The 22729-nt window shown below is 44.4% G+C and overlaps 1 protein-coding gene across 1 annotated transcript in view; it reads left to right on the top strand.

Annotated features, from left to right (window-relative positions):
* The window catches only part of LOC144493230 (E3 ubiquitin-protein ligase MARCHF1-like), a 274906-nt gene extending 263455 nt beyond the window's left edge, over positions 1-11451 (top strand). Inside the window, exon 6 of the mRNA XM_078212094.1 lies at positions 8598-11451. Within this exon, the coding sequence (XP_078068220.1) occupies positions 8598-8905 (308 nt within the window). The 3' untranslated portion in view covers positions 8906-11451. The remainder of the gene's footprint in view (positions 1-8597) is intronic.
* Positions 11452-22729: the final 11278 nt, after the last annotated feature.

Here is a 22729-nt window from a genome sequence, read left to right as displayed (position 1 = left end):
TCTTGTATTCTAGCCCTCTAGAAATGAATGCTAACATTGAATTTGCCTTCCTTACTGCCAACTGAACCTGCACGTTAACCTTAAGACAGTCCAGAAGCAGGAATCCCTTTTTAAATAGCTAAGAATTTGCCTGAAAGCTGGGGATAATTTTGACTTTGGCTACTTGTGTTAGCCTATTGTCACAATTATTCTTCAATCCAAGTGCAGCTTTAGGGAGGTGTAGGGAGCACATAATAGATGAAAGGTGAAAATTATACACATAAATAGATGGTAAAATGTTACAAAAATTTCAAGAAGCCATTGGAAAATCTCAAAACAAATCCCATTGATGGCATGTTAATATTTGCCACGGCTAAAGACACACGGCGGGTGGGGGGGGGGGGGGGATTCACCGGCCTCCTTCACCTCAATTGAGATACTTTAGTGGATAATTAATTCCACGAGCAGTAGACGGGGCAGTTGTCACATTTAAAGTCCAAAAAGCAAAGCCTTTTGTGTTTGTTTGCAGATTCCTGAAGGGATGGTTTGCTCCATCTTTTAAAGTGATCAAGGGATATAAGCATCAGGAATGAGAGGCTTGCTGAGAACCACCTCTCTGCCCATGCCTCTGACTCACCTCCCCCATGACCTCTATTTGCTCTCACTCATCTCTGAACTGGGTCACTCACTACTCCTAGGCTTCTTGTTAGTTCATTACCGCCCCCGCCCGCCCCCTGGGCCTGTGACATTGCCTGCAATGAAGAGCTGCCAGCCTCTGAGGAGCCGCCGTGTCAGTGCCTGATTGGCCGTTAATTTGATGAGCTTATCCTGTAGGAGGCATTGAGAAGCTCTTACCGGCCCTTCAGTCAACAGGCAAGACCCCTGCTGTTTTCATAGAATTTCTACAGTATAGAAGGAGGCCTTTTGGCCCATCAAGTCTGCACCATCTCTCTGACGGAGCCTCTTACCCAGGCCCTACCCTGTAACCCCACATATTTACCGTACTAATTCCCCTAACCAATACATGTTGGAACACTAAGGGACAATTTAGCATGGCCAATCAACCCAACCTGCACATCTTTGGACTGTGGGGGGAAACCGGAGCATCGGGAGGAAACCCTTGCAGACACAGGCAGAATTACATGAGGAATGTCTTGATTAAATTGCACCAAGTCACTGGGAAGTTGCTCTGTTTATACAAAGCCAGTGATCACAATAGATGATTTTTGCAGAGGAGAGGCCTTTAAAAGTTTGAGGGTGGGCCCTGAGTCTGAGATAGTACCGTCAGTGGTAATTTTCACTAGCACAGGATAAGGGTGCAGGTTGCAAGCCCACGCCCTGCACGCCCAATCTGGCCAGTTCCTTTGAGGGGAAAGCATCTCCAATTGCCCCCCCTTGCCCTTGGCACATGCAATTTTGATGGAGTCAGACCAGCCTCTTGAAGACCTATTATTCATGAAACCTCAGAGGAACCATAGAATAAATTTAGAAATCTTTTGAAAGGTATGTTTAAAGGGTCTTACCCATGTCCCCTTGCCACATCCATTCCTCCATGCCTCTTCTGTAGCCCTCTGCATCCTCCATGCCCACTCACCTATTATGCATGAAAGAGACAATTAGTCATTTAATTACAAAGACAAGTCTTGAAACACACCTAAAAAACACCGATTGAAAAATCACTTTGAAAAAGACTGCTGCCCTTCTAACTTTATGAAAGTAACAATCAAGCAGAATTATCCATAGCTTCCTTAGCAGAACATAGAAAAACTACAGCACAATACAGGCCTTTCAGCCCACAAAGTGGTGCCGAACATGTCCCTACCTTGGCGATTACTAGGCTTACCTATAATCCTCTATCTTACTAAGTTCCATGTACTTACCTAAAAGTCTCTTAAAAGACCCTATCGAATCCGCCTCCACCACCGTTGCTGGCAACCCATTCCACGCATCCACCACCCTCTGAGTGAAAAACTTACCCCTGACATCTCCTCTGTACCTACTCCCCAGCACCTTAAACCTGTGTCCTCTTGTGGCAACCATTTCAGCCCCGGGAAAAAGCCTCTGACTATCCTCTCGATCAATACCTCGCAACATCTTATACACCTCTACCAGGTCACCCCTCATCCTTCGTCTCTCCAAGGAGAAAAGGCCGAGCTCACTCAACCTATCCTCATAAGGCATGCTCCCCAACCCAGGCAACATCCTTGTAAATCTCCTCTGCACCCTTTCTATGGCTTCCACATCCTTCCTGTAATGAGGCGACCAGAACTGAGCACAGTACTCCAAGTGTGGTCTGACCAGGATCTTATATAGCTGCAACATTATCTCACGACTCCTAAACTCAATTCCTCGATTGATGAAGGCCAGTACACCATACGCCACCTTAGCCACAGCCTCAACCTGCACAGCTGCTTTGAGCATCCTATGAACTCGGACCCCAAGATCCTTCTGATCTTCCACTCTGCCAAGAGTCCTACCATTAATATTATATTCCGCCATCCTATTTGACCTGCCAAAATGAACCACCTCACACTTATCTGGGTTGAACTCCATCTGCCACTTCTCCGCCCAGTCTTGCATCCTATCAATGTCTCGCTGCAACTTCTGACATCCCTCCACATTATCCACAACACCTCCAACCTTTGTGTCATCAGCAAACTTGCCAACCCATCCCTCCACTTCTTCATCCAGGTCATTTATAAAAATCACAAAGAGTAAGGGTCCCAGAACAGATCCCTGGGCCACTCCACTGGTGACCGACCTCCATGCAGGATATGACCCATCTATAACAACTCTTTGCCTTCTGTGGGCAAGCCAGTTCTGGATCCACAAAGCAATGTCCCCTTGGATCCCATGGCCGTTCACTTTCTCAATAAGCCTTGCATGGGGCACCTTATCAAATGCCTTGCTGAAGTCTATATATACTAAATCTACTGCTCTTCGAACATAGAACATAGAAAAGCTACAAGTTGCGCCGAACAATTTCCTTACCTTACCTTACCTATGTTTGACAAAGTCCCTCATGGTAGGCTAGTGAAAAAGGTTGGATCCCATGGGATAAAGGGGGAGGTGGCTAGATGGGTGGAGAACTGGCTTGGTCATAGAAGACAGAGGGTGGTAGTGGAAGGGTCTTTTTCCGGCTGGAGGCCTGTGACTAGTGGTGTACCGCAGGGCTCTGTATTGGGACCTCTGCTGTTTGTGATTTATATAAATGATCTGGAAGAAGGAGTAACTGGGGTGATCAGTAAGTTTGCGGATGACACAAAACTGGCAGGACTTGCAGATAGTGAGGAACATTGTCAGAGGCTACAGAAGGATATAGATAGGCTGGAAATTTGGGCAAGGAAATGGCAGATGGAGTTCAATCCTGATAAATGCGAAGTGATGCATTTTGGTGGGAATAATGTAGGGAGGAGCTACACGATAAATGGAAGAACCATAAAGGGTGTAGAGACGCAGAGGGACCTGGGTGTGCAAGTCCACAGATCTTTGAAGGTGACGTCCCAGGTGGAGAAGGTGGTGAAGAAGGCATATGGCATGCTTGCCTTTATAGGACGGGGCATAGAGTATAAGAGTTGGGGTCTGATGTTGCAGATGTATAGAACGTTGGTTCGGCCGCATTTGGAATACTGCGTCCAGTTCTGGTCGCCACACTACCAGAAGGACGTGGAGGCTTTGGAGAGAGTACAGAGGAGGTTTACCAGGATGTTGCCTGGTATGGAGGGGCTTAGTTATGAGGAGAGATTGGGGAAACTGGGGTTGTTCTCCTTGGAAAGACGGAGGATGAGGGGAGACTTAATAGAGGTGTATAAAATTATGAAAGGCATAGATAGGGTGAACGGTGGGAAGCTTTTCCCCGGGTCGGTGGTGACGTTCACGAGGGGTCATAGGTTCAAGGTGAAGGGAGGGAGGTTTAACACAGATATCAGAAGGACATATTTCACACAGAGGGTCGTGGGGGCCTGGAATGTGTTGCCGGGCAAGGTGGTGGAGGCGGACACACTGGGAACGTTTAAGACTTATCTAGACAGCTATATGAACGGAGTGGGAATGGAGGGATACAAAAGAGTGGTCTAGTTTGGACCAGGGAGCGGCGCGGGCTAATTGTTTCTTGTTTCTCATTTCAAGGCTTCATTCTATGATCATCTTGCTGGTGCCAGTACAGAGCGAGACTGCGGATAGTTGGGAACCTGTCTCGGGGGCAGGGAATTCAGATGGTGTTCGTGGAAGTGGAAATGACTAGGGTTGGGAAGCATTTTCCGATCAGGGCCATTGTGATCTCCTGGACTCGTTTCGATCGCCTCAGGGGGTCGGAGAGGAATTTCCCAGATTTTTTTTTTTTCCCCATATTGGCCCTGGGGTTTTTCACTCTGGGTTTTCGCCTCTCCCTGGGGATCACATGGTCTGGAATGGGGGGGGTGGGGGTGAGTTAATAGGTTGTAATGAACAAAGCATCGTAGCTGTGAGGGACAGCTCGGTGGATAGGATATTGGTATGTAGATAGGCTGGAAAATTGGGCGGGGATCCTGGATTCAGGATTCAATCCTGGACCGGGGAGCGGCGCGGGCTTGGAGGGCCGAAGGGCCTGTTCCTGTGCTGTATTGTTCTTTGTTCTTTGTTCTTTGTTCTAACATCTCCTCTATACCTACTCCCCAGCACCCTAAACCTGTGACCTCTCATGGCAACCATTTCAGCCCTGGGTAAAAGTCTCTGAGAATCCACTCTATGAATACCTCTCAACATCTTTTACACCTCTATCAGGTCACCTCTCATCCTTCGCCTCTCCAAGGAGAATAGACCTAGCTCTCTCAACCTATCCTCATAAGGCATACCACTTAATCCCGGCAACATCCTCATAAATCTCCTCTGCACCCGTTCTATGGCTTCCACATCCTTTCTGTAATGAGGCGACCAGAACTGGGCACAGTACTCCAGATGGGGTCTGACCAGGGTCTTCCTTCATCAATGTGTTTAGTCACATCCTCAAAAACTTCAATCAGGCTCGTAAGGCATGATCTGCCTTTGACAAAGCCATGCTGACTATCCTTAATCATATTATACCCCTCCAAATGTTCATAAATCCTGCCTCTCAGGATCTTCTCCATCAACTTACCAACCACTGAGATTAGACTCACCGGTCTATAATTTCCAGGGCTATCTCTACTCCCTTTCTTGAATAAAGGAACAACATCCGCAATCCTCCAATCCTCTGGAACCTCTCCCGTCTCCATTGATGATGCAAAGATCATCGCCAGAGACTCAGCAATCTCCTCCCTCGCCTCCCACAGTAGCCTGGGGTACATCTCATCCGGTCCCGGCGACTTATCTAACTTGATGCTTTTCAAAAGCTCTAACACATCCTCTTTCTTAATATCTACAAGCTCAAACTTTTCAGTCCGCTGCAAGTCTGCACTACAACCACCAAGATCCTTTTCCATAGTGAATACTGAAGTAAAGTATTCATTATGTACCTCTGCTATTTCTTCCGGTTCCATACAAACTTTCCCACCGTCACACTTGATAGGTCCTATTCTTTCACGTCTTATCCTCTTGCTCTTCACATACTTGTAGAATCCCTTGGGGCTTTCCTTAATCCTGCCTGCCAAGACCTTCTCATGACCCCTTCTGGCTCTCCTAATTTCCTTCTTAAGATCCTTCCTATTAGCCGTATACTCTTCAAGATCTCTAACATTACTTCGCTCCCTGAACCTTTTGTAAGCTTTTCTTTTCTTCTTGACTAGATTCATTACAACCTTTGTACACCCCCACGGTTCCTGTAACCTACCATAACTTCCCTGTCTCATTGGAACGTTGCTATGCAGAACTCCAGACAAATATTCCCTGAAAATTAGCCACATTTCTTCCGTACATTTCCCTGAGAAAATCTCTTTCCAATTTAAGCCTCCAATTTCCTGCCTGATAGCCTCATAATTCCCCTTACTCCAATTAACCACTTTTCTAACTTGTCTGATCCTATCTCTCTCCAATGCTATTGTAAAGGAGATAGAATTATGATCACTATCTCCAAAATGCTCTTCCACTGAGAGATCTGACACCTGCCCAGGTTCATTTCCCAATACCAAATCAAGTACAGCCTCTCCTCTTGTCGGCTTATCCACATACTGTGTCAAGAAACCCTCCTGAACACACCTAACAAACTCCTCCCCATCTACACCCCTTACTCTAGGGAGATTCCAATCAATATTTGGAAAATTAAAATCTCCCATCACGACAACTCTGTTATTATTACACCTTTCCAGGATCTGTTTCCCTATCTGCTCCTCAACATCCCTGTTACTATTGGGCGGCCTATAGAAAACACCCAGTAAAGTTATTGACCCCTTCCTGTTCCTAACCTCCACCCACAGAGACTCCGTAGACAATCCCTCCATGGTGTCCATCTTTTCTGCAACCGTGACACTATCTCTGATCAACAGTGCCACTCCCCCACATAGAACCATAGAAAATTACAGCTCAGAAACAGGCCTTTTGGCCCTTCTTCTCTGTGCCGAACCATTTTTTGCCTAGTCCCACTGACCTGCACTTGGGCCATATCCCTCCACACCCCTCTCATCCATGAACCCGTCCAAGTTTTTCTTAAATGTTAAAAGCATTTACCACTTTATCCGGCAGCTCATTCCACACTCCCACCACTCTCTGCGTGAAGAAGCCCCCCCTAATATTCCCTTTAAACTTTTCTCCTTTCACCCTTAACCCATGCTCTCTGGTTTTTTTCTCCCCTAGCCTCAGCGGAAAAAGCCTGCTTGCATTCACTCTATCTATACCCATCAAAATCTTATACACCTCTATCAAATCTCCCCTCAATCTTCTACGCTCCAGGGAATAAAGTCCCAACCTATTCAATCTCTCTCTGTAACTCAGCTTCTCAAGTCCCAGCAACATCCTTGTGAACCTTCTCTGCACTCTTTCAACCTTATTTACATCCTTCCTGTAACTAGGTGACCAAAACTGTACACAATACTCCAAATTTGGCCTCACCAATGCCTTATATAACCTTACCATAACACTCCAACTTTTATACTCGATACTCCGATTTATAAAGGCCAATGTACCAAAGGCACTCTTTACGACCCTATCCACCTGTGACGTCACTTTTAGGGAATTCTGTACCTGTATTCCCAGATCCCTCTGTTCAACTGCACTCTTCTGAGTCCTACCATTTACCCTGTACGTTCTTCTTTGGTTTGTCCTTCCAATGTGCAATATCTCACACTTGTCTGCGTTAAATTCCATTTGCCTCCCTCCCTGTCCCTTCTGAAACATCTGAAACCCGGCACTTGAAGTAACCAGTCCTATCCCTGAGTCATCCAAGTCTCTGTAATGGCCACCACATCATATTTCCAAGTAGTGATCCACGCTCTAAGCTCATCCACTTTGTTCACAACACTCCTTGCATTAAAATAGACACATCTCAAACCTTCGGTCTGAGCGCTCCCCTTCTCTATCACCTGCCTATCCTCCCTCTCACACTATCGGCAAGCTTTCTCTATTGTGAGCTAACCTCCCCTCTCCCACGCACTTCAATTTGACTCCCACCCCCCAACCATACTAGTTTAAACTCTCCCCAGTAGCCTTAGCAAACCTCCCCGCCAGGATATTGGTGCCCTTGGGATTCAAGTGCAACCCGTCCTTATTGTACAGGTCACACCTGCCCCAAAAGAGGTCCTAATGATCCAGAAAGGTCCCAATGATCCAGAAAGGTCCCAATGATCCAGAAATTTTACCTCACTTCACATCTCTTAATCTTGTCAAATAAACATATAGATGTTGAAAAAACAGATCAAAGAGGATTAATTTATAACACCAATCGAAGCAAACATTCCACTTCAGCCTGCGTAAACAAGCCACTGCTGAGCTGATCCATTAGTGAGTCTTGGACCTCAGCTAAGCATTCATAATGAGGCCATCTAGGAACTGTATCAATGTAAATTCTCTAGATGGCATGGGGGCATGAAGGTGGCATGCAAAATGGATGGGTGGTGAGGGTGAGTGATAGGTGAGGACTCGAGGGCCTAATATCCTTTAATGCAACAGATGAAGTCCCAGCAAACACTCGGTACTCATCTGTTTCCTTGGCTCCATTGAAACTGCTTCCCTGGCCTGGTTCCTTATTACCAATAGGACTCGAAGGTTGTCTTGAAAACAGCAGTATAACCCAACCCATCCCATTTTGTATATACGCCTGCAAACTTACTGTTAGATCCTTTTAGAGGCCAGAAGAGTAAACCTTTTCAGCATAGAGATGTGCCTTGGTCCTGTCTACATCGATGGCCTGATTCAAGGAAGGCTGAGGCTCTGTCCCAAACCCAGTCCACTGGCAACCCAGCTTATGACTCATCTTTTTGAGGTCCAAGCTGAAATTTCAGTCATTCAGTCACACATCGCACCGTAATCACCATAAATTCAGGGCCATGGTTACTTGACCTGGGCAGCTACAGATATATATAATATATATATATATATATTATGGTTTTCTTTCAGAAGATAACTTAATATTTAAATTACTTGAAAATAAAACTTTGAATTGTAAAAAAAAATCAAAATAAAGAAATATGATTGTGGTGATAATGGGTAAACATGGTGGCTTCTTTTAATAGGTGTTCTAGAATGGCCTTTCTGGACAAAACTGGTGGTGGTAGCCATTGGATTTACGGGAGGCCTCGTCTTCATGTATGTGCAGTGTAAAGTTTACTTTCAACTGTGGAGAAGGCTAAAAGCATATAACAGAGTCATCTTTGTACAGAACTGTCCCGACATTGAAAAGAAGATTGATGACAAGAACACTTCAAATAGTCAGAACTCTGGAAATAGAGATAGTGTAACTGTGCCAGTGTCACAGACAGAAACAACATTACAGAGGGCACCAGAGGTGCAGGTTGGCATCCCTGAAGTTGCATCAGTGTGATGTGTGTTTCTGATGTTCATTTGAAGATCTGCACTCATTCTTGGAAATCAGGAGTGTGCTACAAATTAGTAGGATTAATGATCATGTAGTCCTTTTCGAAACCTACAGGAGGTAAGGACACAACAGACATGATCAGTGAAGAACAACATATCACTGTCTGTGGAAATGACTATTTGGTGATATGTGACAGTGATATTGGACATGGTATGGGAGATGCAATCAGCACTCCTAAGAATGTGTGCAAAGTCATAATTAGGAATTTGTAGAGAAGCACTTTTTAATTTTACAGTCTTTGCAATAAAATATTTTGCTATAGTTCAGGTCAATTTTGAGTTATTAATCTTGAGAAACCAGTCTTTGAACAGTGTAATAGTTGTGGTTTAACTCTCTAGGCTTATTATGCCTAAGCAAGGTGTGTTAATGAGATGATAATGAATGCTAAGATTGATATTTCCTGTTGGTTTCTAATGCACCAAGGTACTCACCTTGGTTTAAGTTTGCATTCTGCTAACTGATGTGAAGAAATCTTTGAGAAACACCCACCTTTCGATTATTGCAGTTAGATCACATTTTTTACATTTAGTTATTCAAACAGAAATTCTGGTCACGGTTTGGCAAAGTGGTTGATGAGGAACCTGGGGGCTGTACTCAAAATCAGTCATAAAACTGTTAAGAAATCCTATTATTCTTTTAAATATTGCTGGCATCGATAATAACTCCCTTTGAAACTCCAAGGATTCATGTTTTATGCTCGTCACCATGTTAATAATCTGTGGTAATGTACTACTGGGAAATAACCATCAGAGAGTTTCATCATCCAGCAGTTCTAAGAGGGGTACGACAATGCAGAATGCCCCAGATTATTTAAACCATACAAAGAAACTGACTAAATGTTGATAATTCACTAGTCTTGTCAATAGTGATCTGTTTAATAAAGTGCATTGTAGCAAAGTCATTTACGCCTGTTAGTACATTATCCCATTAGTGACTAGCAATTCCATTTGAAGTAATGCTCCACACGAAGGGTCCTTTGCTTTAGCAAATTTAACTACAGGCCACAGGTCACCAAAGAGCTTTGTTGACCTCTGCCTGGCGTTTCTATTATTATAATATTGTACTTAGTTGGAGCGGCTGCAGAGAATGGAGCTTTATGCTTCGTTGACTTGTCTGGGGTTGGAAGGGACATCAATTGTAGTGTTAAAAATGTGCAATCAAATGTTTTCACACCTTTCAGCATGTGCTTCTAAAGTACAAGATCAAACTATATTGCACATCTGAAGAATGGATGGGTTCCTGATATTTAACAGAAATATAGAATGTTGGCAACCTCTTCTTGCAGAATTGTATATCAATGTTTCAAACTTCATAACAACTCTTCTTAATCCCAAGATTCCATGTGCTAATGGGAGAAAATATTTAGGTGCAATAATTTAATGAATGCACATTCTACAGCTGGTAAATCCCTGGGGGACTTCTGGTAGCTATGCCTTTTGCAAAGATATATGGGCGACAAATCGTTTTAAAGACAGATTTTCTTCCCTCTCATAGAATCCCTACAGTGCAGAAGGAGGCCATTTGGCTCATCAAGCCTGCAATCCTACCCAGACCCTATTCCCGTAACCCCACGTATTTACCCTGCCAATTCCCTGAACACTAAGGGGCAATTTAGCATGGCCAATCAACCTAACCCACACATCTTTGGACTGTGGGAGGAAACCAGAGCTCCTGGAGGAAACCCATGCAGACATGGGGACAACATGCAAACTCCACACACATAGTCATCTGAGGCCAGAATTGAACCTGTGTCCCTGTTGCTGTGAGGCAGTGCTAACCACTATGCCACCATGCCGCCCACAGCACAGCTTCTTCCGCAGTTTGCTTAGATTTAGACCAAATAAGATTTCTGAGTGTTTGCACAGCTCAAGCAGTCATACTGGTTACACTGCAACCAATGCAGGATGACAACTTTCCCCTTTAGTACACCAACAGCTTAGTTCCTTATGACAATTCAGCCATAGCAATGTATTATGTTTTTAGCCAAAGTACACAAAAGGAGATATAACAGAATGTATGAAAATCTTAATTTTGAGAATACATTTTCCCCCATTTTGTGCACGAGAATTGGGATGATACATGCCCTTGCCCCCGACATGCGTGTTGTGAGTGGGACTCACTTTTAAACTGTAGTATTAAGTGAATTGTGTAGACTCCAGTATGGCCCAAATGTTTCTGATTCCAGTGGACATTCCATATACTCGACCCTCATCTGTTAATTTTGGACAACAAGATAATGTGGCTGTATTTCAAGGAGTCTTTGCTATACGAATTATCTGCTCACAACATTTAAGCATAGAGGATTTAAAGCATTATTCAGATGATACAACTATTAAGATTGCCGCATCTTTCAATATATTATCGTTTTATGTGTGAGAAGATTGGTTTTTCATTGGAGTTCAATTTTACTCATTAAACAAACTTCTTCATTTAATTATTGCACAGACTTACATTGAGAACAACTTTTTCCCATTACCTTTCTATATTTCATAACCAGAATTGACTTTCAGTGTAGTTTTTATTTCAATTTTTAGGAAAAAATGGGTATTATGTCTTTGTGCAGTAATTGTATATTTAAGATAGAAAAACAATGAAAGCTAATGAAATTATTTAAATATTATGTTCGTGCAATATATTTGTAAAATAAAAGTAAAAAACCATTGAATGTGTGATTATTGTGATTACAAAATTAGGAAGAAATTGAGACCATTTCATATATTGGGATACAGTGAAAAATATTGTTTCTTGCACAGACAAAGCATGCCATCCATTGAGGAAAAGGAAAGGAGAGGGTGCAGAATATAGTGTTACAGTCATATCTAGGATGTGGAGAAAGATTATCCTTATGTGGTAGGTCTATTCAAAAGTCTGATAGCAGCAGGGAAGAAGCTGTTCTTAAGTCGGTTGGTACGTGTTCTCAGACTTTTGTATCTTTTTCCCGATGGAAGAAGGTGGAAGAGAGTATGTTCGGGGTGCATGGATTATGCTGGATGCTTTTCCAAGGCAGCGGGAAGTGTAAATGGAGTCAATGGTTGGGAGGCTGGTATGTATGATGGACTGGGCTATGTTCACAACTCTTTGTAGTTTCTTGCAGTCTTAGTCAGAGAAAGAGTCATACCAAGCTGTGATACATTCGGAAAGAGTGCTTTCTATGGTGCATCTGTAAAAATTGGTAAAAGTCGTAGGAGACATGCTGAATTTCCTTAGCCTCCTGAGAAAGTAGAGGCATTGATGGGCTTTCTTAACTATAGCGTCAGCATGTCGGGACCAGGATAGGTTAGTGGTGATCTGGACATCTAGAAACTTGAAGCTCTTGACCATTTCTACTTCATCCCCATTGATGTAGTCAGGAGCATGTTCTCCACTATGCTTCCTGGAATCAATGACGATCTCCTTCAGGCCATGATATCAATGATTAAAATTTAATTTGGTTTAAAAATCAACCAAATCCAATGAAGTCCTCTTTGATGTTTTGTTTACTGTCATGAAAAGTAACTCAAATGTAGGCATTTACTTTCTTCTAATCAAAATGGCATGATAATGCACAGGAAGACTTAAGTGTTATCTCAAGAGGATTGGATTACAAAGGGGAGGAAGTTATGTTTTAGTTGTACAATGCCTTCGTCCAACCCGGGCCAGAATTCTCCAATGTCATATGCCCTGCCACCGCTGCCAGCGAGAATGGAGAATTTGGTGCTCAACCAAATCTCCATTCACAGCAGCAGGACCAGAGACTCCCAGCAGCGGACAAGGTCGGAGAATCCCGGCCCCTATCTAGGATACTGCATTCAGTTCTGGGCACCACGCCACAGGAATGATGTATTGGACTTTCTGATGGGTGAAGCTCAGATTTACCAGATTGGCAATGGGGGTTTAGAGGGTTAAGTTATGAGAATAGATTTCATAAACGTAGGTGTATTCCCTTCAGTATAGAAGATTGTGCAAAGATCTAATTGAGGTATTTAAATTGCTAAACTTTATAAAGGAACTCAATAAGGAAATAGAGATTTTCTTCCTTAAAGGGGGAATCAAGAACAAGGGGACAAATGTTACAATCACAACTCAGTTATTTAAAAGTGAAATCAGAATGCACATTTACACATGAAGGATAGTAGAGATCTAGAATCCACCCCCTCCCCTCCCCTCCACCCCACCTCATAATTTGCTATTGATTCCAGTTGGAGTTCTTAAGACTTATAGTGATAAATCTTAAAGAAGATGGAGTTAAGGCAGGTAAGGCCTTTGAGGTCCAGTCAGGATCTAATTGAATTGCATGGTAGGCTTGAGGGGCTAAATGTCATACATTTCTCTGAAAGTGATTCTGTATTCAATATTTTTTACGATCAATCTTTAATATGAAAAAATAAATAATGTTGTGCCAAAACATATCTTTAGGAAATTTGCTCATCGGCCCCTCAAGTCAGATCAAAATTGAAATGTGGTCCCTCGCAGGAAAAGGTTGAAACAGCCTGGTTTAAACAAATCTGTACCTTTAAGACTTGATTACCTGTAAAGACTCGCATTTCAACCATTATTTTGTAAATTGAGTTTGTGTCTTTATATGCCCTGTTTATGAACAAAACTCCCACTCAGCTGATGAAGGGGCAGCGCTCTGAAAGCTTGTGGCTTGTGCTACCAAATAAACCTGTTGGACTTTAACCTGGTGTTGTGAGACTTCTTACTGTTATTAAACAAATCTGTCAGGGATGTGGGAACCAGGAGATAATATTAGAGAGGAATACCAAAGTGCACAAAAAATTGAGAGAGACAGATAGCGCTAGAATAGAAAATAGTGTGGTAATAGATCGGGGCAGAGTAAGAGGCAATGTAATAGGTCTAACTTAGGTTTACTGGTGTATCTATGTGAATGTGTGAAGAATGGTAAATATGGTTGATGATCTGCAGACATAAGTAGCTCTGTGGAAACATGATGTGGTGATTACAAAGATCTGGCTCAAAAAAGGGAGGGACTGAGTATAGATAGTTCTGGATGCATGATATTCAGGAAAGATAGTGAAGAAAAAAAAGATAGAGGGGTGGCAGTATTGATTAAGGAGAACAAAAGAGAATGCCCTCGAGGAACAAAAGACGGAAACTATTTGGTTAGAGCTAAGATTGAGGTCCTGTTGTATTGCTGGGTCTATTCTTTAACCCACCAACTCATGGGAAAGATATACAGATATACTGGAAAGTTTACCAGGAAATTACAATGAGGTACAGGAAAGGTAAAATGATTCCAGTTTCATTTCAGTTGTTTGTGAGCCTGGGAGTTTGATAGACTCCTGACTAAAAGATCAGCTCTTTTGGGTATGTTTGTATGTATACATTTTTAATGAGGTTTTACAAATCCTGAAGTTAAAGAGACAGGTTAAAAGTGGTTCAGAGTTTAGTGATTCAATCATGTGGAGGGGAGGTTGAAAAAACATTCCTGTTGCCTAGTGACAGTGGTACAGGGACACAGGCACAGAAAAAAGAGTGTTTGTCAGTGTTCTGACACAGTGTTTGTCAGAACGAGAGAACCGGAATTTTAAGCTCTCTCAGAAGTAAAGCTGTTGGGTCAGTAATTAACTGAATAATCAGTTATAGGACTCAGTAAAGTGATCAGTTTGATCAAAGATCATAGAATCCCTACAGTGCAGAAGGAGGCCATTCGGCCCACAGAGTCTGCACCGACCACAACCCATCCAGGCCCTATCCCCCTAATCTCACGTATTTACCCTGCTAGTCTCTCTGACACCATGGGTCAATTTAGCATGGCCAATCAACCTAACCTGCACATCTTCGGACTGTGGGAGGAAACCGGAGCACCCGGAGGAAATCCACGCAGACACGAGGAGAACGTGCAAACTCCACACAGACAGTCACCTGAGGCCAGAATTGAACCCGGGTCCTTAGTGCTGTGAGGCAGCAGTGCTAACCGCAGTGCCGCCCCTTAGTAGAGGTGCTACTGAAAGATTGAGTTTAAGGAACTCATTTGTTTGCTCTGCAGTTGGAGAAATACTGAGTTTAGAGTAGGATTTTTGAGTGTCTCAGGAAGAGATACAAGTTTTTTTTAATGGCAAGTAAGCATCACTGGACATTTATTGTCCATCTTTAATTGCCCTTGAGAAGATAGTGAAGAGGTGCCTTCTTGAACCGCTGCAGTCCGTGTAGTGTAGGTGCACCCACAATACTGTTAGGGAGGGGGTTCCAGGACTTTGACCCAGTGACATTGAAGAAACGGCAATATATTTCCAAGTCAGGATGGTGAGTGACTTGGTGGAGAACTTCCAGGTGGCAATGTTCCCAGGTATCTGCTGCCTTTGTCCTAAAGATAGTAGTGGTCATGGGTTTGGCAGGTAGACAATAAGACCATAAGCTTTAGGAGCAAAAGTAGAACATTTGGCCCATTGAGTCTGTTCCGCCATTCAACAAATTAATGGTTGATCTGATATAATCCTCAACTCCACTTTCCTGCCTAATTCCCATAACTCTTGATTCCATACGAATTAAAAATCTGTCGATTTCAGCCTTGGACATACTTAACGACCCAGCCTCTACAGCCCTCTGGGGTAAAGAACTCTACAGATTCACTACCCTCGGAGAGAAGAAATTACTCCTCATTTCTGTCTTAACTGGGTGATCTCTTACTCTGAGATTATACTTTCTGGCCCTAGACTCTCCCACAAAAGGAATCATCCTCTCAGCATCTACCTTGTCAAGTCCCTTGAGAATCCTGTATGTCTCAATAACGCCTCTTATCTTATTAGGTAGACTTCTGTGCGGTACTTGATTGAACACTTTTTGGAAGTCCAAGTATATTGGTCCCCCTTTATCTAACCTATTCGTAACTACCTCAAAGAATTCTTATAAATTTTTCAGGCATGATTTCCCCTTTATGAAGCCATGCTGACTCTGCTTGATTGTATTATACATTTCTAAATGCTCAGTTATTACATCCTTTAAAATGGACTCCAAAATTTTCTCAATGACAGATGTCAAGTTAACTGGCCTATAGTTACCTGTATTTTGTCTCCCTCCCTCCCTGTTGGTACTGTCTAAGGAGCCTTGGTGAGTTCCTGCAGTGCATCGTATAGATGGTATACATTGCTGCTACAGTGCATCAATGGTGGAGGGAGTGAATGTTTGTGAAAGGAATGCCAATCAAGTGGGCTGCTTTGTCCTGGATGGTGTGAAGCTTCTTGAATGTTGTTGGAGCTGCATTTATCCAGGCAAGTGGAGGGTATTCCATTACACTCCTGACTTGTGCCTTGTAGATGGTGGACAGGATTTGGGGAGTCAGGAGGTGAGTTACTTGCTGCAGGATTCCTAGCCTCTGATCTGCTCTTGTAGCCACTGTGTTGCTAGTCCAGTTTAGTTTCTGGTCAATGGTAACCCCCAGGATGTTGATAGTGGGGGATTAATTGATGGTAATAACCATTGAATGTCATGCGGCGATGGGTAGATTCTCGCTTGTTGGAGATGCTCATTGTCCGGCACTTGTATGATACAAATGTTCACAGAAGGAAGCCATTTGGTCCATCATGTCAGCACCAGCTCTCCAAATGAGCATTATGACTTAGTGCCATTCCCCTGCCATTTCCCCAAACCTCTCCACATTGTTTTTATTCAAATAATCACCTAATGCCCTCTTGAATGCCTTGATTGAACCTGCCTCCAACACACTTTCAGGCAATGCATTCCAGACCGAAATACTTGCTATGTGAAAAAGTTTTTCTCACGTCACAATTGCTTTTTTTGCAAATCACATTAAATCTGTGTCCTCTTGTTCTTGCTCCTTTTAGAAGCAGGAACAGTTTCCTCCTATCTACCCTGTCCAGCCCCTCATGATTTTAAACATCTCTATCAAATCTCCTTTTAACCTTATTTAAAAATAAATTATTACTTGGAATCTGGAACAAAAATGATGACTCTTTCCAGCACTTTACTGATAATCAAAAGTAGGCTAATGGAACAGTGATTGGCTGGCTTTGATTTTTCCTGTTTCTTGTGTACAGTTGATACCTGGACAATTTTCTACATTGTTGGGTAGATGCCAGTCTTGTAACTGCACTGGAACAGCTTGGCTAGGGGAGCAGCATGTTCTGGAGCTCAAGTCTTCAGTAATATTGTCAGAGCCCATTGCCTTTGCCGTATCCAGTGCCTTCAGCTGTTGATACCACATGGAGTGAATCAAATTGGGTGAAGTCTGGCATCTGTAATGCTGGGGACTTCCAGTGGACTCAAAGATGGATTATCCACTTAGCAGACTGAGAGCTATAAGGGCTTTGGCTCACAGGGCTTCGGCGAAAACAGGCGGAGGCAAGGAAGGTTGTTTTATTTTCCAAAACTATAAAGGACATGGCAGGTATGAGTGAGAGGCCAGTTTGCTGCATTCGGTGTGGGATGTGGGAGTTGCTGCAGACGACTTGCCTCCGGAGGTCCATATCTGTGCCAGATGCATGGAAGTGCAATTCCTGAGGGACCGTGTAAGGGAGCTGGAGCTGCAGCTCGATGACCTCAGTTTAGTCAGGGAAAATGAGAAAATAATAAATAGAAGTTATAAGCAGGTAGTCACACCGGGGCCTCAGAAGGAAGACAAGTGGGTCACAGTTAGGAAGGGTAAAAGTCAGAAGGGTGATGTACCAGAAAGTACCCCAGTGGCAGTCTCCCATAATAGTAAGGGCTGGGCAACAGATGGGAGAGGGGAAGGGAGTGAGCAGTCAGTGGAGGGATCCCCTGTGGTTGCCCTCCAAAATAGGTATATTGTTTTGGATTCTGTGGAGGGAGATGACCCTCCAGAGGACCAGATCGCCTGCACAGAGACAGGCTCAGAGGCCCAGAAGGGAAAGAAGGGGATTAGGAGAGAAATAGTGGTAGGGGATGCGATGGTTAGAGGCACGGACAGGCGGTTCTGCAGGCGCGAACGAGACTCCAGGATTGTAGTCTGCCTCCCTGGTGCCGGGGTACTGGATGTCTCCGAGAGGGTAGGAAGCATATTAAAAAGGGAAGGTAATCAAACAGATGTAATTGTACACATTGGTGAAAATGACGTAGGTAGAAAGAGCAGGGGGGTCATATGAGAGCAATTCAGGGAGATGGGTGCGAGGCTAAAAAATAAGGCCTCTAGGGTAGCAATCTCTGGACTGCTCCCAGTGCCTACTGCTAGTGAGGCCAGGAACAGGGAGATTCTACAATTGAACACGTGGCCAAAGGACTGGTGCAGGAGGGAGGGTTTCAAATTCATAGATCATTGGGAAGTCTTCAAGAGAGGATGGCACCTGTACGGAAAGGATGGGTTACACCTTAACTGGAAGGGCACAAATATCCTGGCTGGGAGTTTTGCTAGAGTGTTTCGGCAGGGTTTAAACTAGTGTGGCAGAGGGGTGGGGATCAAAACAGTAGGTCAGTAAGTACTGAGGCTGGGGTCGAGCTGGGGGCCAGGGCAAGGCTAGCTAAGAAGAAGAGCATTCTGGAGCAGGATTACCTGAGTGGGCCTGGAGGTCTGGAGTGCATCTGCTTCAATGCGATGAGCGTAACGGGTAGGACAGACGAACTTAGGGCCTTAATGTTTACGCGGAATTTGGATGTGGTTTCGGTGATGGAGACATGGTTAAAAGAAGGACAGGACTGGCAGCTGAATATTCTGGGGTATAAGTGTTTTAGGCGAGACAGAGGAGGGGCTAAAAAAGGTGGGGGAGTAGCGGTATTAGTTTGGGAGCATATTACAGCGGTGCAGAGGGTGGACAATTTAGAGGGGTCATGTAATGAGTCGCTGTGGGTGGAGCTCAGAAACAGGAAAGGTGCAATCACTATGCTGGGGGTATACTACAGGCCACCCAACAGCCCACGGGAAGTGGAGGAACGGATATGTCAGGAGATTCTGGATATGTGCAGAAAAAATAGGGTTGTTGTAGTAGGAGACTTCAATTTCCCTGGTATAGACTGGAAAGTGCTTAGGGCTGGGGGTCTGGACGGGGAGGAATTTGTAAAATGCGTACTGGAAGGTTCTTTGGAACAGTATGTAGATAGCCCAACTAGAGAGGGGGCTATACTGGATCTAGTTCTGGGAAATGAGCCCGGTCAGGTCGTCAAACTTTCGGTAGGGGAACATGTGGCAAATAGTGACCACAACTCTGTTAACTTTAGGATAGTAATGGACAAGGATGAGTGTTGTCCTAAGGGTAGGGTGCTAAATTGGGGGAAGGCTAACTATAGCCGGATTAGGCAGGAATTGGTGGCCGTTGATTGGGAGAGGCTGTTCGGGGGTAAGTCCACGTCTGGCATGTGGGAGCCTTTTAAGGAACAGTTGATAAGGCTGCAGGACAGGCATGTGCCTGTAAAAAGGAAGGATAGGAAAGATAGGATATGAGAGCCGTGGATAACCAGGGAAATTGAGGATCTGATCAAAAAGAAAAGAGAGGCGTACGTTAGGTCCAGGCAGCTGAAAACAGATGGAGCTCTGGAGGAATACAGAGAGAGTAGGAAAGAACTCAAACTGGGAGTTAGAAGGGCAAAAAGAGGTCACGAAATGTTCTTGGCAGATAGGATTAAGGAGAATCCGAAGGCATTTTATTCATATGTTAGGAACAAAAGAGTTGTCAGGGAAAAAGTCGGACCTCTCAGGGACAAAGGAGGGGAATTATGCTTAGAACACAAGGGATCCTAAATGAATATGTTGCATCGGTATTCACAAAGGAGAGGGACTTGTTGACTGGGAGTGTCTCAGAGGGAGGTGTTGACCCGTTGGAGAGAATCTCCATTACAAGGGAGGAAGTGTTAGGTTTTTTAGGTAACAAAACTGACAAATCCCCAGGGCCTGATGTCATCTATCCTCAGGGAGACAAGAGATGTAATTGCTGGGCCTCTGACGGAAATCTTTGTCTCTTCATTGGACACAGGTGAGGTCCCTGAGGATTGGAGGATAGCGAATGCGGTACCGTTATTTAAGAAGGGTAGCAGGGATAACCCGGTAATTATAGGCCAGTGAGCTTGACGTCCGTGGTAGGGAAGTTGTTGGAGAGGATTCTTAGAGACAGGATGTATGTGCATTTAGAACGGAACAATCTCATTAGTGACAGACAGCATGGTTTTGTAAGAGGGAGGTCGTGCCTTACAAATTTGGTGGAGCTTTTTGAGGAAGTGACAAAAACGGTTGACAAAGGAAGGGCCGTGGATGTCGTCTATATGGATTTCAGTAAGGCATTTGACAAAGTCCCTCATAGCAGGTTGGTTAAGAAGGTTAAGGCTCATGGGATACAAAGAGAGGTGGCTAGATGGGTAGAAAACTGGCTTGGCCACAGGAGACAGAGGGTAGCAGTCGAAGGGTCTTTTTCCGGCTGGAGGTCTGTGACCAGTGGTGTTCCGCAGGGCTCTGTACTGGGACCTCTGCTATTTGTGATATATATAAATGATTTGGAAGAAGGTGTAACTGGTGTTATCAGCAAGTTTGCAGATGACACGTAGGTGGCTGGACTTGCGGATAGCGATGAACATTGTCAGACAATACAGCAGGATATAGATAGGCTGGAAAATTGGGTGGAGAAATGGCAGATGGAATTTAATCCAGATAAATGCGAAGTGATGCATTTTGGAAGAACAAATGTAGGGGGGAGTTATACAATAAATGGCAGAGCCATCAAGAGTATAGAATTATAATTATAGGCCAGGTGTGCAAGTCCACATATCCTTGAAGGTGGCAGCACAGGTGGAGAAGGTGGTGAAGAAGGCATATGGTATGCTTGCCTTTATAGGACGGGGTATAGAGTATAAAAGCTGGAGTCTGATGTTGCAGCTGTATAGAACGCTGGTTCGGCCACATTTGGAGTACTGCGTCCAGTTCTGGTCGCCGCATTACCAGAAGGACGTGGAGGCTTTAGTGAGAGTGCAGAGAAGGTTTACCAGGATGTTGCCTGGTATGGAGGGTCTTAGCTATGAGGAGAGATTGGGTAAACTGGGCTTGTTCTCCCTGGAAAGACGGAGAATGAGGGGAGACCTAATAGAGGTGTACAAAATTATGAAGGGTATAGATAGGGTGAACAGTGGGAAGCTTTTTCCCAGGTCGGAGGTGACGATCACGAGGGGTCACGGGCTCAAGGTGAGAGGGGCGAGGTATAACTCAGATATCAGAGGGACGTTTTTTACACAGAGAGTGGTGGGGGCCTGGAATGCGCTGCCAAGTAGGGTGGTGGAGGCAGACACGCTGGCATTGTTTAAGACTTACCTGGATAGTCACATGAGCAGTCTGGGAATGGAGGGATACAAACAAATGGTCTAGTTGGACCAATAAGCGGCACAGGCTTGGAGGGCCGAAGGGCCTGTTTCCTGTGCTGTACTGTTCTTTGTTCACTTCTGGCAGAGGAATGTTGCAAATGCTTCAGCCTTATCTTTTGCATTGATCTGCTGGGCTCCTCATCATTGAGGATAGGAATATTTATGGAGCCTCTTCCTCCAGTGAGTTATTTAATTGTCCACCACCATTCACAGCTCGATGTGACAGGACTGCAGAGCTTAGATCTGATCTTTTGGTCGTGGGTTATTTAGCTCTATCTGTCACTTGTTTATGCTGTTTGGCACACAAGTAGTTTTAAAGTTTGAAGTTTATTTATTAGTGTCATAGTGTCATTAACACCGCAATGAAGTTACTGTGAGAATCCCCTAGTCGCCACACTCCGGCGCCTGTTCGGGTACGCTGAGAGAGAATTTAGCATGGCCAATGCACCTAACCAGCACATCTTTCGGACTGTGGGAGGAAACTGGAGCACCCGAAGGAAACCCACACAGACGCAGGGAGAGTGTGCAGACTCTGCACAGACAGTGACACAAGCCAGGAATCGAACCCGGGTCCCTGGCGCTGTGAGGCAGCATTGCTAACCACTGTACCACCTATGCCTATAGAAGATAGTAATCCTATGGTATGGCTTTTCCAGATTGACACCTAATTTTTAGGTATGCCTGGTGTTGCTCCTGTCATGCCCTCCTGCACGCTCCATTGAACCAGTGTTGATCTCCTGGCTTGGTGGTAACGGTAGAGTGGGGGATATACCGGGTCATGAGGTTGCAGATTATGCTGGAGTACAATTCTGCTGCTGCTGATGGCCCACAGCAGCTCATAGCTGCCTAGTCTTAAGCTGATAAATCTGTTTTGCAAGGTGGTTGTTCCACACAACATGATGGAGGGTATCCTGAATTTGAAGATTGGACTTTGTCTCTACATGAACTGTGAGGTGGTCACTCCTACTGACACAGTTATGAAGAGATATACCTGCAGCAGGCAGGTTGATGAGGATGTGGTTAAGAATATTCTTCCCTCTTGTTGGTTCCCTCACCATCTGCTGCAGTCCCAGCCGAGCAGCTATGTCCTTTAGGACCTCGCCTGCCCAGTCTGTGGTGGCACTACCGAGCCGCTCTTGGTGACGGATGTTGAAGTCTCCCATCTAGAATACATTCTGAGCTTCCTCTTGCTGTTCCTTGGTGGTATTCAACATGGAAAGTACTAATTCTTCAACTTAGGGAGGGGTGGTGCATAGTACTTCACCGCCCAAATGTGACCTAGTGCCATGAGACTTCATGGAGTTTGGAGTCGATTTTGATGACTTCCAGAGCAGCTTCCTCCCAACAGTTCACCACTGTGCTGCCACATCTGCTGCAGAATGGTGATAGGGGTGTCTGGAATGTTATCTGTAAGGTATGATTCTGTGAGCATGACTGTGTTAGGTTGGTGCTTGATTAGTCTGTGAAACATCTATCCCAATTTGGCACAAGCTCCCAGATGTTAGTAAGATGGACTTT

Source organism: Mustelus asterias, chromosome 1 (genome assembly GCF_964213995.1).
Source record: "Mustelus asterias chromosome 1, sMusAst1.hap1.1, whole genome shotgun sequence".
Lineage (NCBI taxonomy): Eukaryota > Metazoa > Chordata > Chondrichthyes > Carcharhiniformes > Triakidae > Mustelus > Mustelus asterias.
This window is presented reverse-complemented; position numbering and strand designations above follow the sequence as displayed.